The 15,172-nt window shown below is 40.5% G+C and overlaps 1 protein-coding gene across 3 annotated transcripts; it reads left to right on the top strand.

Annotated features, from left to right (window-relative positions):
• The first annotated feature begins 2,473 nt into the window (after nucleotides 1-2,473).
• On the top strand, nucleotides 2,474-13,958 carry LOC121658347 (solute carrier family 2, facilitated glucose transporter member 11-like). Of its 3 annotated transcripts, XR_006013934.1 has the most exons (14): nucleotides 2,474-2,601; nucleotides 3,536-3,634; nucleotides 4,230-4,390; nucleotides 4,870-4,994; nucleotides 5,336-5,465; nucleotides 6,071-6,219; nucleotides 6,584-6,771; nucleotides 7,779-7,889; nucleotides 8,493-8,594; nucleotides 8,918-8,993; nucleotides 9,778-9,905; nucleotides 10,242-10,461; nucleotides 12,771-12,847; nucleotides 13,296-13,958. XR_006013934.1 is itself a non-coding variant. In XM_042015197.1 (13 exons), exons 1-12 carry the CDS (start codon nucleotides 2,578-2,580, stop codon nucleotides 10,446-10,448), a joined length of 1,500 nt encoding a protein of 499 aa, XP_041871131.1. In that variant the 5' UTR covers nucleotides 2,474-2,577; the 3' UTR covers nucleotides 10,449-10,461; nucleotides 13,296-13,958. The 3 variants fall into 3 exon arrangements, 2 of the variants coding, with proteins under 2 accessions (XP_041871131.1, XP_041871130.1); XM_042015197.1 differs by lacking the exon at nucleotides 12,771-12,847; XM_042015196.1 differs by lacking the exons at nucleotides 12,771-12,847; nucleotides 13,296-13,958 and having other exon boundaries at nucleotides 10,242-10,745.
• The last annotated feature ends 1,214 nt before the right edge of the window (nucleotides 13,959-15,172 follow it).

A 15,172-nucleotide genomic window follows, 5' to 3' on the forward strand; every position in this document is an offset into this window, starting at 1 on the left:
ACCAGGACTCCACAGTTGGAAGAAGTGATTCTGGAAGGTCCAGAGGTACAGCAGACCTGCAAAGAAGACAGAGCTTTGACACTGAAATTATCTGCTCCTATTAAGAAGTCAGTTCTGATGAGCTTTCGCAGAGAGGAAGCTTCAGTCCACAGGAGAAGACGTGTTTAGCTCTTTAATCCAGTGGAAGAAGACTGCCTTGCCTACCAGTGGGCAGGATTGATATGCAGTGTTCCCCCCACGTTTACAATTTTAGAGATTATTCTATTGGGAAAAACAGGACTGTGTCAGCGCTGAAAGAAAGCAATGAGCAGAGAAAGCAGAGCAGCAGGAAATCATGAGTGAGCAAATCCACAGTGGCAGGATCTCCTTCTTCGTTAGCAATGACTATGTAGTGTGTCTTCAGCCTGGAGAACACTGGGTTTCAATGGGATTGAGCTCCTGAGAGTAACCAGTACCGATGAGATAGAAAGGAGGGACACCTCTCCTGGAGAATTTAATCTGTATGTATGAGTGTTTTCTTCTCTCTCCGGGCCTCTGAATACTTCACATTTTCATTATAAAACCTGGTAAAAAGGGCTTCACATTTGTATTCATTGCTACATGACATGACACTTTTTTTGGTCTTCTTCATGCTTTACAGTTTTCTGATAAGGAAATAAAAAGCAGTGGCTAGGAAAACACATCCTTCTGATTGTGCCTGGATTGGTTTTCATTGAATGAAGAGTCAAGGATAGAGGAGAGCCCATCTTCGGGGTGGTGTTGTTGGGATGAAGAAATACTGTCTCTGTCTTGTTCTGGAGATGAGATCTTCACTACCAGCTGATGCAGATGCTGCACAATAAATTTTGCAAAAGGATCTGAATATTGAGTGGCAGTTTCTTTCACAGCCCTAAGGGTCCTGCTATTTTATCTTCACGCTATCCTCCAGCAGTATTTGCGGCAGTGCCAAAAGCTAATGCCAGGAGCAGGGTACTTCCCCAACACAGCCATCCCTCCCATGACAATCATCACACTACCAAAAAAACTAGATAAAGTTTATTGTTTCAAGGCTTTAGATCATGGATTGTACAGTACCATATTAAGAACCAACATACATTTCTTCTTGTTCTTGTCAAAAATGCATGGAGAGAAAAAAAGAAGCATTTGAAGTGTTTTGAAAAGAAAATATTAGGTTAGGCCTTGATTATTTTAAAGGTCTTTATTTGGTTTTGTCTTTCTCAGGCTTACTGTTTCCCAATGAGGAAGTTTTTACTGTCTTACAAGACGTTAAAAACTCATTTCTTTATACATGTCTTCCTACAGCATGATTGTGTTCAACCTGTGTTACTTCTTCCCTCTTACTAAAGGCAGTCCACAAGAGGGAAAGTAGTAAATCATTAACACTGACATAAACTATTATGGATTGGGAATAAAGGTTGAAGAAGTACTTGTGAATCTGCAGTGTAGGATCCAGGATCACACAAGTGCAACGAAGGGCATCTTTGAAGACAAAATCACTTAAAGCCCAGAGTATTGGTTGAGCTCCATACTGGGTCTGGAAAAAGCACAATTCTTGCAGTGTTCAAATCCCAGGTGGAAGGATGAATCTTGTCCTCTTCTTTAGGAAAATAAATAAAAACTATACTAGGTATTTAAGGCATGTTTTTTCCATTGTACAGCACTGAACAATAGTGTGAGGCCAGATGAAAATGAGACAGCAGTAGGAGTATTCTAGGAGGGACACAGACAAGAGGAGCAAGAGGAACAGGGCTCTGCAGGGACTGTTTGATCAACCAGATGTTAAAAACTGGCCACAGACAGTGTTTAGAAACCTCTCCAGAAAGGTCCAGAGCTGCCATATGTGTCCTTCCTTCCCTCCTCACCTCAAAGAAAAATCTTCCTTTCCCCTCTAGTTCCTCCAGGCTCATCAGCTCTTTGCCCACTGAGATGTGGCATCTTGCTCTGGCACACAGAGGGTCAATTCCACTCTTACAGATAGGAAAGAGCGAGGCTTTTGACCAGTTCTGGAAAAACTCTGACCCTTATAAAGAACTGGGTGTTAGCAAGGACACAAAATGCCAATATTCCAATACTTTGTTTCCTGCATCTGGGAAATTGTTCAAGCAATTGTAAATCTTCCAGCAGGCAGAAAGAGGCATTATGGCTCAGCTACAATTCTGAAGGCCTTTTGTAGACTGGAGGGGAGGAAAACATCCCCTGCCTAAGCCGCTTGTCGGAGAGGTGAAGAGGGACTCTGCTCCCCTGAAAGGAAGATGGTAGCACTGTCTGACTCCTCACACAACAGGAACACGCAGGTGTTTTAGCAGTGCGAGTAAGGGGGAGTGCTCCCAATTCAAGAGGGATAAACATTTACCAATGTTGTAATCAGCTTGTTGTATCTGGGTCTTAGAATAATTAAACCAGCAAGAAGAGGCCCTGGCCAGTGTCAGGGGAGGACACAATTTGCTAAAAGCCACATAGTTAGAATTTAACTTCTGCGCTATGATCCCAAGCTCTTACAATCTCAGTGTGGAACCCATCTCTCTCATCTGACAGACTTGACAAGGGCTCTCAGAGCGGGCAGGGTTTCAAGGGGAAATGGCTGGTTTCCTCTCAGACCTGGTGAGTATCCAGCTTCTTGTGTTCTAGCCCTGGTCACTAAGAGCAGCATGGTCCTTAAAGATTACAGCAAAGGGAATCATTCTTTCTTGTAATTAAAATGAGCAACAGAGCATGTTCTTGGGACAACACTGGCTCAGCAATAAGATTGACTAAATGACACCTGCAGAAAATACATTAGAAATGCAAAACAGTGAGAGGTTTAAAAGAGGACCTAGGAAACCAGGGAAGATGGGAGTTTGGGGAAAGATAGAGAACTTAGTGAAAAACACAAACCACAAAACCCCTCCCACTTCACTGCTCTGCACTGTCAAGGACAATTGAGGATACTCATCAGTTTAAAGTGTGACCTGACTAAAAGCCTGAAAACATATGTGCTTGTGAGGAATGCTCTGAAATTCAGTGTACATCATAGAAACACAGCATTTCCAATAGGAGTAATTCAGATAGTGCCTCTAAAAATGTCATTTCATATGGGGTTCATAAAAGTGAAATGTAAAAAAAAATAAGATTTAAGAGGACAGACTTGAGTCATCTCTGGAAAATGGTGAACACTGTCCCTGAGGAGGCAAAGGTGAAAGCAAAAAGGGATTCAAGAAAGCTGTAGCTTCTTTCTAGTACAAAGGTAAACACAAACGATCTCAACAAGGCGTTTATGATTTTTGTTTTCTGTGGTTAGCAGAACTAACAGAATTAGAGAATGTATCTTTTCAGATTGCTAATAACCAGGAGACGAATATAGCAGAATGTACAGATTTGTAATTTAACAATTTCCCATGAATTTAAGTTGATTAGTGAAAAATTCAAGATGGGTTTTTGCATTTTAAAGGTTTCTTAATCATAGAAATGTGAAGATATAAGATCCTGTAAATTATCTCACAGCCTGAAAGGTGTGCTGGTATCAGGAACTTAGGATGTGTTTCATTCTCTTTGGCAGGTTCAATACCGGAGGCTATTGCTAATGATTATGGGGCTGGGAATTGGTGGAACCCACCTCTCTGGTTTCCAAATGTCTGTGATAAATTATACTTCTCCGGTAAGCAAAGCTGGAGAAAAAAAATCACATCTCTAACTGTTCCTCGTGGTCCTAGGCCTTACACTTCGCAGATGCTTTACAAAAGCTCTTAGGTATTGCTATGTCAGTTTATTCCCAGCTGTTTCCAATGCCATACTGTCCTGTCAAAGTTCGCATGATTCCTAGGAGCTGTGCTCCAAAGACAACTTCCCACAGAAGTTTGTGGAAACAACATATTGAGATATCTCCTTAAAGTTTATGACATGGAGAAAAAGAAATAAATCTAGCTGATAGAGTCAGCCTTCAGCTCAGCCCTTTTCTCTTTACATCCATTCTAGCCACAAGAACATTTGCACTTTACTATAATGAGTAAAAGTTTCTAATTTTTTGGTGTAGGAGAGCTTGGATTCAATGCACTAGAGTATAATTTATTTTTGAAAGATTCTCTTACACTATTAGGCTGTATGAGAGGAAATATCACTCCTAATTGCAAACAAGTGTCCTATAGTCACACTTTTAGTCATGACTATTAATCCAATTTTTTTTAATTGTAAACGTTATGAAGAACATTATGATTAGTGCCTTGGCGGAACAAAAATCTCTTTCTCTGTCCCAGTACATTCAGAAATTTATCAACGAAACTTGGCTGGAGCGATACGGTTCTGTGCTGCCTCAGGAGACCCTGATGTTACTGTGGTCCCTCATTGTGTCTGTGTACTGCATAGGTGGGATGATAGGGTGTCTGTGCAGTGGGTACCTGACTGCAAAATTCGGAAAGTAAGTATATTTCCCAGCATCTTGCTACCCAGGGCTGCAACAGGGGAAGCTATTAAATATTATTCAACTAACAGAAAGGATACCAGAATCTCACTGCCCTCTGCTGCCACAGAATTTACCCAGCATGTAAAACTATACCTGCATGCATTGGAGAAACAAGAACATGTAGATATTTCTGATTCCCTTGCCACAGCTTTTGTTGGCATACAATTCCCGTATTTTTGCTGACATTTTACCCCCAGCAGTTTCCTTCAGCCTCATGGTTTGCTCACACAGCGAGTAAGAGGAATCTAGCTTTTCCCTTTCCACTCCTCTGCAAAGACCTCATGCCTTTTCATAACCAGATTTGATTGTCTTATAAGCAATGGACTTAAACACGGCCATGGCTTCAGTCTGTAAATCCAGAGGAACAGTCAGACATTAGTCAAAGAAGAAAAAGTAAAACATGGATCATACCCACGTGTTGTTTGCTGTTGCAGGAAGAAATGTCTCCTGTTCAATGACGTGGTCCTAATAACAGCCACGCTGCACACTGGCTTCAGTAGGAGAGCCAAGTCTTTTGAGATGATCCTGGCAGGGCGCTTCCTCGAGGGCATCGGTGCTGGTAGGACTCCTCACTATTCCATGTTAATGTGACTTCTTTGGGGTGGATACAGAAATCTTCCTGCTGGGAGTACCCAGGAGTGTGCTGTAACCCAGTGGAACAAGGAACAAATTGGGGCAAGGTAAGAGAAGCTGTCCTTTGCCTTCAAGAGGTCTTGTAGAGAGATCTGATGGATTAGCTAAACAGCTTGCTTAAAGTAAAAGGTGCGTTTTCAGCCTATTACTGCAGAGGATATATGGGAAAGAGTTCAGAAGAGAGAGGAGAGAGCTGAAGGGGAGCTGAAAAGGGGCCGTCTCTCTTTCTTTCTACAGCTTTAGCACTCTCCTGTCTTCTCCCTTTAGGAATACATATGAATGCCCATGTTCAGTATGCTGGAGAGATCTCACCTAAGAAGTTGCGTGGATTTATAAATGTGACCTCGACAGTGTTTCTTGCACTAGGAAAAACTGTAGCAAGAATTCTTGGATTAAGGTGCCTGTGCTGCTACTTCTCAGCCTGTTTTATATTTATTTTTCTTCTATATAGCCGGAAAGTGGTGTTCTCCCAGTCCTAGAAACAGACATACACCAAGGGTGGGGTTTTATTTTGCTTAAATACAGCAGTCAAAAAGGAGGCATCTACCCCATACAAGTCACTGAGGTTTCCATGTCATTCCCTGGGGAGAGAAAGGCCTGTCCCTTGAGAAGGAAGACTCCATCTCTGGAGGTGCAGTCTCTCTGCTGAAGTTAATAAGAAAAGACTATGTAAATACTCTTAGTAAATCTGTGAGATCTGAAAATTTTGCTAATTTCTTGATAACCTCATGCAGACTTGCAGTATTGGTTCAAAGGGCTGTTGTGAGAATATTCTGACCTTCAGAAATTATTCAAACTCTAAGAGTCTGCAGTCTTGCAGAAGAAATAAAGTATTAATCTATTTTCCTGTCCCTAACCTAAACATCATCTATTTCAATTTAACTTTTCAAGGACTGTATGTATTTTGTGTCTCTTTAGCTAGCCTAGAATTTAGAAAATACCAAATTATTTATAAACTGTAATTTTACTGGACTATAAATAGATTCTAACATGCTTTCATAGAGATCTTTTAGGAACTGAAGACATGTGGAATGTGCTATTGTCCTTCTCTGGACTGGTGGCATTGATTCAACTGCTCTTTTTACCATTCTTTCCTGAGTCCCCGGCCTATCTTTTGCTGCAAAAAGACAACAAAGCTGGTTGCTTGAAAGGTAAAAGGAAAATTTAGATCCTTATTTTGTTAAATCATAACTCTTGGGAAAGTGAAGCTAACAGCAGGAATTGGCTTTTCTATTAGCCAGCTACAGATTTCTTGATAATTACATGATTAAAGTCCTCCAGACCAAGTAGAGTCATCAGAAATATTTAAGATCTACCCCTAACTGCCACAACATTTTCCAGGGAAGTTTCACCATGTTCCAGTAAGTGATGTTCCTTCCAGTCCTTTGCTCAGTAACTTATGAATCAAAGCATGGACTCAACTGCAAATATTTAGTGTCATTAAAAGTTGAAAAACACAGAAGTATGAGTGGAGCAGATGATGGAGGAGTATACTTCATTCTGTCTCTTCTATAGCCATGAAGCAACTCTGGGGAGAAGGGAACTATCACACAGAATTTGATGACTTGATGAAGGAAAAGGCTATAACAAAAGGCACGAAAATCATGAATGTCCTAGAGGTGCTGAGAGAACGATCCGTGTACCCACAGCTGTGTACCATGGTCCTCCTTTTACTGAGTCTACAGCTCTGTGGCCTGAGTGCAGTTGAGTATGCCCTATTTCCGTGCTCAGATCTGCTGTTAAGCCTCCAAAGTGCCACAGTGCCAACTTGTCCCTTTCCTTTGGGGCTACATTATTCCTCCTCACACAGAGCACACTGCCTGAGACCTGTGGCATCATCCCCAGTATTCTTCATACCTTTAAGGGAGCTTCTTAGGTGGGAATACAAGAGATCCAACTCAGCCGAAGTTCCTGCAAGGGCACTGTTGCCTTCACTCCCCTGGTGGTATGACCAAAGAGTCTGTAGAGGAAAGGGTTGCAAGTATCCTAAGGCTTGCAGCAACCCAGCACCACCTTCTTTGACTTCTGGAGTAGAAGATGGCCAGCTATTTCCATCCGGTTTCATTTCATTTGATAAAGGACATTTATCCATTAAGTAATATCCTTTCAGCTGTTTCCACATTGGCTGAGCCCAATGCAGCCCAAGCTGGCAGTCATTCCCCTTCATTTTATCACTTGTCTAGGGGTCTCTCTCCATAAGCCCTGGTTCAACCTGTGAGCTCTGCTGGAGGTGGTTCATTCCAGCTTCCAGCAATGGAATTCCCTCTGCACTCTGCTGGCAGGGAAATGGTGCCCATTCCCTCAGGGACTCTGCAGATGAGCAGCTTCTGTTTAGCAGCTGGAAAAGGTCATCAGAATCAACTGTTTGGATGACAATGTATGGTCTGCTAAGACTGAGATTTGCTTTTCTTTCTCGTCTTGTCCTTTTCCTTTTCCTTTTTGTCAGAACGACACCTTTTCCCCAAATCTTACAGGCAATATGCTCCTTTCAACTACTTTTTTGTTTTCCTTTTTTTTTTTCTGGACTTACAAATCCCTTTTCTTGATTGCCATTAACCTGTTGATTTCTCACATTTGGAGCAGTTATGTCACCTCTCCTAAGCCCAATAATGTATTGCTGGTTTTGCAGTGATGACAAATCTCATTCTCAGTGATGCTGGATAAGCACATATCACATCTATTATTATGCTTTATTTTTCTTATTTCCCAGATCACCTTCTACACCTCAGAAATTTTTCGGACAGCCAATCTGCAGGAAAACATAATTCCATATGTATCTCTAGGAGTTTCAATCTCTGAACTCATCTCTATCATATTCTGTGTAAGTCAGAGCTTCCTGGGGTTTTAAGAACTAAAGTATTCTTCCTTAAAGCAAATGAATCTTCTCCTTATGAACCAAAGAATTTTTCTGTGGTGCTGCATAAATCTGTACAGTGGTTGTTACCACCCACTGCAAATTTTGTCCCAACTTTCATGTGTTTCTTCCCATCTTTCAAGGGGAAATGGCTGGTTTCCGCTCAGACCTGGTGAGTATCCAACTTCTTGTGTTCTAGCCCTGGTCACTAAGAGCAGCATGGTCCTTATAAGAATCCCTTATGAAATGTCATTCAAACATAAATATGTGTACTCATTTCCATGTATTTGTGTGTATCTATACATTCAAATGGAGTTGTAACATGCTTCCATTGATTACAGTGTTTAAGAAGTAGCTGGGCAGTAGAAGTAGCTGCAATGCTGGGCAGTGATGGTAATTCATAGAATTAGAGACTCTAGAAGGAGTTCAATAAAATAACAAACTTGGTACCAATAAGACTTGTGTTCTCTGACGTAAAAAGAGCTCAAGGAGAATGCTTGATTTGTTGGATGGCTCACAGATGGATTTTGCCATGCTTCCAGTGATAGGCAATTTTTTCCTATTCCTCAGAGCTCCATAATCGATCGGTTTGGACGTCGAATGCTCCTGTGTGGTGGTTATTTGCTGATGGCACTGATACTGGTGTTGCTTGAAATGAGCCTTCTGCTGAGCGTAAGCAAATGTCTCTCTGGAGTGCACCTGCATCAGAATTCTCTGTGCAGGACAGCAGATAGTCAGCCTTAGCTTTCATGTCCAAACCAGCAGGTCAGAATATCTTCTAAATACAAGCTCACTTCTGTAGGCGTGACACAACAAGTGGCTTCTGGCCTTCCGCTGTGTTCAGTAAAGAAGGATAAGTAGATCTAGAGAGCATCTATTACACAGCTCAGGATCATGGGCTTTTTCACAAATATTGCTGCTCCTGTGCTTGGATCAGCTGTGCTACAGCTATAAAAGTAATTTTTATTCTCTTCCCTCCCTTCACCTTTGTCTAGGATCAGTTCCTCTGGTTGCGTTATTGCAGTGTTATTCTCATATTTTTATTCATCATTGCTTATGGACTAGGACCAGGTGAGTACAACAATAAAAGCCACAGGAAAGCTTGGACCACAGGGATAAGCACAGGCCATGAATGTATTAGAACTAGAATGCGTGAGTATGTCTTTGAAAATCAACAGCTTAGTTGAGACGGAGATTGAGGGAATCTCAATTTTTGATGAATTAATCACTCAAGAAACAATGTCTTTAACAAATTATATTAAATCATTCACACCCAGATGAATCAGGACCCTGTTTTCTCTCACTGGATTACTGGTTCAAACCAAATAAATTCTTGTTAATCAATTCACGAAGACTTGTTTTGCACGGTGTAAATACTGTTCAGTGCACAAAGGTTCAAACGTCTGATCTCTGCCAAAGGGCAGAGATAAGCTTTTCTAAAATATCAGAGTTTTCTCAACTTACCTCTAAAATCATACTCTGTGAAAGAATGACACCTGACAGCATGCATAATCGGTTTCATAGCACTTCTGTGTTCTTGCTTGTCCTCTCTTAATGTCACTCTTAATTGCCTACATCAGTAACACCAGACCCAAACTTACAGCTCTCTGTTAAAACCTCACTCACCTAAGACCAGTATTTACTCTGGAAGTTCTCTGACTAAACACTACCAGTAGTTACTAAAGTCTCCAAGTTCAAATGGCAGCCTTTAGTATTGTAAGGGTTGTATATGACAACCACGAACGTCTTGAAAACACAGCAGAATTTCCACAGTAGCAGAACTGAGGTAACTTCTATGGGAAATGGTCAATTACAACAATGTTTCTATCACTTTTTTTGTTGTTTTTTTCTTCAGCTGGAGCTGTTGTGTCTGTCATGAATGAAGTCTTCACCCTCTCAACAAGGGCATCCGCTTTTGTAATTGGTGGAATCGTCATTTGGCTAGGCCTCACATTCACTGGAATGATTTTCCCCTTTGCTGTAGTATGTAATTTGATTCAAATCTTCTCTTTGACTCTGTCAATTTAATCTGGATTTCTAGGCTGATCTAGACAGGGAGTAGGATGAAATGACTTGTAGATTATCAAAACTGTGAATTCCTTATTGGTACAGCATAGGAAGACAATTTATATAAAACACTTCCCAATACTTCAGAAACCATCTTCTGCCCCAAGAAGAGATTTAAAAGACAAATAAATATTGTTTCTGTAAAATGACCCTATTCCTTATTTCACAGGAACAGATCAACAAATTTCAAGAATCTATAGGGGCAAGTGTTGCCAAGGAAATCACTCATCTTGTTCTATTTTTTATCTCCAGATGCTTCTTGGTCCTTTTTGCTTCCTCATCTTTATTGCTGTCCTGGTCATTTCAGCGGTTCTTATCTACCTGTTCCTCCCAGAAACAAAAGGGAAGTCAACCTCCGAAATCACAGAAGAATTTAAAACCTGCCACTTTAAGAGGAAACGTCATCAGGCTGTGGAGATGAATGCCGCTGAGGAAAGGACATTTTGCACCAAGCTCTGATAAGACACCATAAGTAATTTCCACTGTTCAGACATAACACATCCGTTGTATTTCAAGTCTTCCTCCATTGCTATCATTTTAAAGCAGCAAGATTTGTGTCTATGTTTCTTACTTTATAAGAAGGTTCTGCTCAGGATTAAGAGCAGGATGAAGAGAGGATTAAACATAGGCATAGTTCTTGCAAACAATTTTCATGTCATCTCTTTTTGCTATCACACTCTAAAGGACTTAGTATTGATTACAAACACTGCACACGCATAAACATGTAGAATAACAACTTCTATTTCTGTGAGCTGACATCGAGTAACTGTGTGTCCTGATTGTCTCTATGACTGTCAGGGATCAGCCCTGATCCCTGGGCATTTGGTACAGACAAACTCTCACTTGCATCCTCTGGAGCAAACTGACTGCACTCTCCATGCATATCAGTTGTAGCAAAATCAGGAGGAAGTTCTTGTAATACATTCTGGTGCCTCATGGATGGCACACAGGTTAATAAATACACATGCAGTGCTGAGAGCTGGAAGACAAGAGTCCTGGAGAGATACAGAGAGTAAGACTTTGAGAGAGTACTGAGACAGCAGACAGTTTGAAAATTCAGCCCATCTTATAAATAAGTAACTGCTCAAAAAAAAAGAAGTTGTATCTGCTAGCTTTGTACTGGCCTAGGACACGCAGCACTCTGCTGCTGCACATCAGCACACAGTCCTACACTTTACCACTGCTGAGCTCCACCTCTGGACTGTGCTACTCAACGACTGCCGGTCCTGCTGACCACTGCAGCATCTAATCACTTCCCACCCCAAACTCTTCTACCTTTGTATAGGATGATCAATTATTTTTCCTTCTTCTGTCATGATTACAAATGGTATTCCATGCCTCCTCTTTAGCAGGACCATAAAGTCCTTTCTTTCTGCAGTTTTACCATTCTTATTTATTATCATTGTGCTGAGCTCTGAATTAGTGTTGAGTTTTAGGGAGTTTTCTATTTAAAATTTTCAAATAATATATTTACTGCTTCTAAAGGAATAACCACAGGAATTCTAAAGGAATAACCACTCTGATATTGAAGCAGGAGTGTGTGTTTCAGCAGTTGAAACCTGGGTTAGATTTTATATTCACTCCCTTCATCACTCCCTGTATCAAAATAGGGAGCACTCATGCTACTGACTGTTCTCATTCAGAGGGCCCTCTCCTGTTGAGGGACTGAAATATTTAATCCACCCATTTTAAGCATTGTCCAATTGCTACAAAAACCATAAATCAACAGAAATCTTACAAAGTAAACATTAACCTCAGCCTCAGAGTAGGATGGTTACTTAAGCTGAAGGTGCAGAAAAGGCATGAGAGAAAACATTTCCTCAGTCTGACAGAGTTCTGTCTGCCTGGGTTCAGCCATCTTTTTGATATAAGATGGACAAGCTCCTTCCAGAAGTGGTGAGTACTGCAGCTGGCAGCACCAGCTGTTAGCATTTAGTTTTCAGAAGAACTGAGAGGTTGGTTGTTGCAACCACCATACCTACAGAAAATGCATTACATATTTACCAAACTTCTTTCAAAATAATAGGATAGGCAGGGGATAATACTTTTAATTTTGTTACTGTAAAAATTAGAGCTAACATCTAAAATTTTAAAAAATCAAAAGACACTGACAATATTCTGGACTAAATCATCATGGAAACTTTGAAGGAAGTTCCAGCTGGTTAGAAAAACTAATTTAAAAAAATTAAATTCATCTAGTTCTTAAATGGTGAGGTATTTCTGTACCGTTTTTATCTGCTCCCGCTTGCTTCCATGTCCAAGTGTGATACTATCAGGCTATTTTCCTAGCTGCTAGCCTGATAATGCTATGAAATGGTACATTTGAAAAGAAAGGTTTTGTGGATGATTTAGTTAGTTAATGTGAAGAAGAGTAGCAAAACTGAAAATCCACAACCTTTATCTCTCTGACCTTTTTTTGCATTGATGGCAGGCATGTTCTGCTGAGATTGCTTAAGCATCATCAAACAAGCCAATATCCTAGAAATGCAGGGACTATGATATCACAGCTTCTTCTGTGATGAGATTGTACTGTTCTTTGCATGTTCAGTACCAGTGGTTGGTTGTAATGCTCTTTGTGTTGGGAACTGGTGGATCCCTCACAAAGGATGATCCCTTTCAAACCTCTATGAACAAATCCTCATCCAAGACAAGAACAAATCCTCATCCATGACAAGAAAAGCAGATACAGCACCTTCAGGAGACACTGATGGTGGGGTCAAAATGTAAAGGATGCTTCCCAAATCAAATTGCAAATTGTTTCCATTGACTTTCCGTTCCCAGCTCTTTCCACACACCCTTCTTTGCAGAAGAAAAGAACAAGAGCTGGCCTATAGCTGCCTCTGACTGGGCATGCCCAGGTAACAAACACATCAGTCCCTCCACTTAACAGATGTAGCTACCATGCCCTCTTCCCTGTGCCCTCTCTGACAGCGCAGTTTGCAGCTTCCCTTGCAATGCTATAAAGGGGAATTTCTAATGCCTGAGTTTCCTGTGTGAAAATAAGAGCAGCATGAGGCAAAATGGAACAAAAATGAAACATTTATGTTTTCCATGCTGTTCTTTCCTGGTCTGCACCAGTTTCACAGTGAAATGCAATTGCAAGTGGCAGTACCTCTGAACGGTGCTGAATAGACATTAAAGTCATAGAGTCACTAACTCAATAGAGAGATGGAAAAATACATGATGGGATCAGTGTTAACTCTTGGCACTGTACCAGATCAATGGTGTGTTCTGCTGTGGTAACTTTCACTTTCATGTCTCAGTTCCTTCTCTCTGATTTTACTTTCTTTGCTGGTCCTTTTGCAGGAATTGGTCTCAGCAGAAGCACAGCTGGAACACTGCAGAAGGACTGTTCATCCCTGTCAGATAGCACCATGGCTGGTTTAAAACCATCAGCCTTGGATCCCTCTCTCCCTCTCTTATGAAGTCCAGCCATGCTGACTCTGATATAGCTCCAGTGTCTCCTACAAGAAGTCAGGTTGCTTTGCTGGGCACCTCCTCTGCTTCACGGCTTGATGAACCTTTCCATCTCAAACATTCATCCTCCCAAACTGCACTAATCCAAAGTGTCAGACCTCAGGAGGTCTGTTCTCCCAAATGCTCACTATTGCTGCATCTCTTGCAGTTACTGACAAACCAGTGAGTATATGATTAACCTGCCAGTATTAATCTTTATGAGTTGTTTTAATCCCATCCCAGGGTCTCTCTTTCATACTTCTGCAAGCAACATCGCAAATTATTTTGACTACTCACCCTGCCTATCTTGCCTTCAGGAAAGAAGAAAATTTTAAATATTTTATTTCTATTGCTGTTTCACACCTAAAGACTGGAGTGTACCATGTCACAGTAAACAAACAAACTGGATTTCATGAAGTTAAACTTTGCCATCATCATCATTTTGTCATCATGTTCAAAATGCTGTAAAAGGAGAAGCAAAAAAATAAAATAAAATTATCTTCCTCTGATTCATTTCCAGGAAAACCTCATGTCTTTCTGCTTCCTTATCTTTACTGAGGTCCCCCATCAGCTCAACATCTTCATCTTCCTCTTCCTTCCAGAGACAAAGGGGAACTTTGTTATGAAAATAATCAAAGAATTTGGCACTTTAGATTTTAGGAAGAGACCTCATTCCTTTACAGGAAGTACTTCTTTTGAGGAAGTATCACCTACACCAGCTGGTCAGCAGAAACACCATGTATTAAAGTCATAAAAGACCTTGATGCTTGCAGACTGCAAAACAAAGGCAAATTATTGTTTTCTATTATCGGAAAATATATAAATATTTTTTCACAGACACAAGTGGAATCTTCATGAATGAGAGTCACTCTCATATCACCTTGAAAATCTGAGAGAAGTCTACAATCAATAAGTGATTGTAACATAAAATATGTGCTATGTTAAACTCTTAGATTTCACTTAGAACATGTTTTGTACCTAAATGTCTCCTTTAGTTCCAATCTCCACAATTTTGTTATTCAAAATTTCATTTTGAGTTTTGGATTATAACAAACCCAAATCAAATCTGAAAGAAACCACTGAGTTTCCCTCACTGCAAAATTAAACTGAAGATGGCTTCAGTCATCAACAATGAGCAATCTAGTGTGGCTCAAGCTGGCTTAGAAGCTAGCCTGACTTTCAGCTCTTTAGACAAAACTGTTTGACACATCTCATGAGGGTGGGTTTCATGTGTTTGTCCATTTCACAACAAGCATTTCTTACAGCTCTATTAAAAAAAAAAAAATTACAAGATCTCCTTAACTCAGTAATAATTCTTTAACCATGAAACTGTGCACAACTTCCAGTGTAGCAGCTTTTTCAAGAATACAGGTGACATTTTCAACAGAAATGGTCCATTTCATTGACTTGACAAAATCCAAGAAGTAAGCTCCTAGAATGAAATTTTCCTAAAATTGCTAATAAGGTGAAATAGTACCATGGCTCAGAATTACCTGAAACACCTTTAAAATGTAAGAGAAATTTCACTGTGAGCTGGTGGAATTTGCTGCTGTTTGAGGTCCTCAGTAATTATTTTCAAGAGGTGAATCCTTTTAACAAAGCCTCCCTACACCTCACTACAGTTTGAGAAAAAACACATAGTGAAAAGGAAACATTAACATTTTCAAACAATAGCCAAGAGATGTGCAAGCAGTTATATTGTCAGTGTTCAAGAGAAAACACAAAAA

Source organism: Corvus kubaryi, unplaced genomic scaffold (assembly GCF_017639235.1).
Source record: "Corvus kubaryi isolate FWS band 111438036 unplaced genomic scaffold, C.kubaryi_AGA036_p1.0 split3-37173, whole genome shotgun sequence".
NCBI classification, from domain to species: domain Eukaryota; kingdom Metazoa; phylum Chordata; class Aves; order Passeriformes; family Corvidae; genus Corvus; species Corvus kubaryi.

Excerpts from the sequence above, each read along its gene's own strand:
- LOC121658347 (XM_042015197.1), top strand. The coding sequence starts at position 2,578 with ATGGCTGGTTTCCTCTCAGACCTG. Across the intron at positions 5,466-6,070 it reads GCAAGAATTCTTGGATTAAG|AGATCTTTTAGGAACTGAAG; the intron begins GTGCCTGTGCTG and ends ATGCTTTCATAG. Across the intron at positions 7,890-8,492 it reads TCATCTCTATCATATTCTGT|AGCTCCATAATCGATCGGTT; the intron begins GTAAGTCAGAGC and ends CCTATTCCTCAG.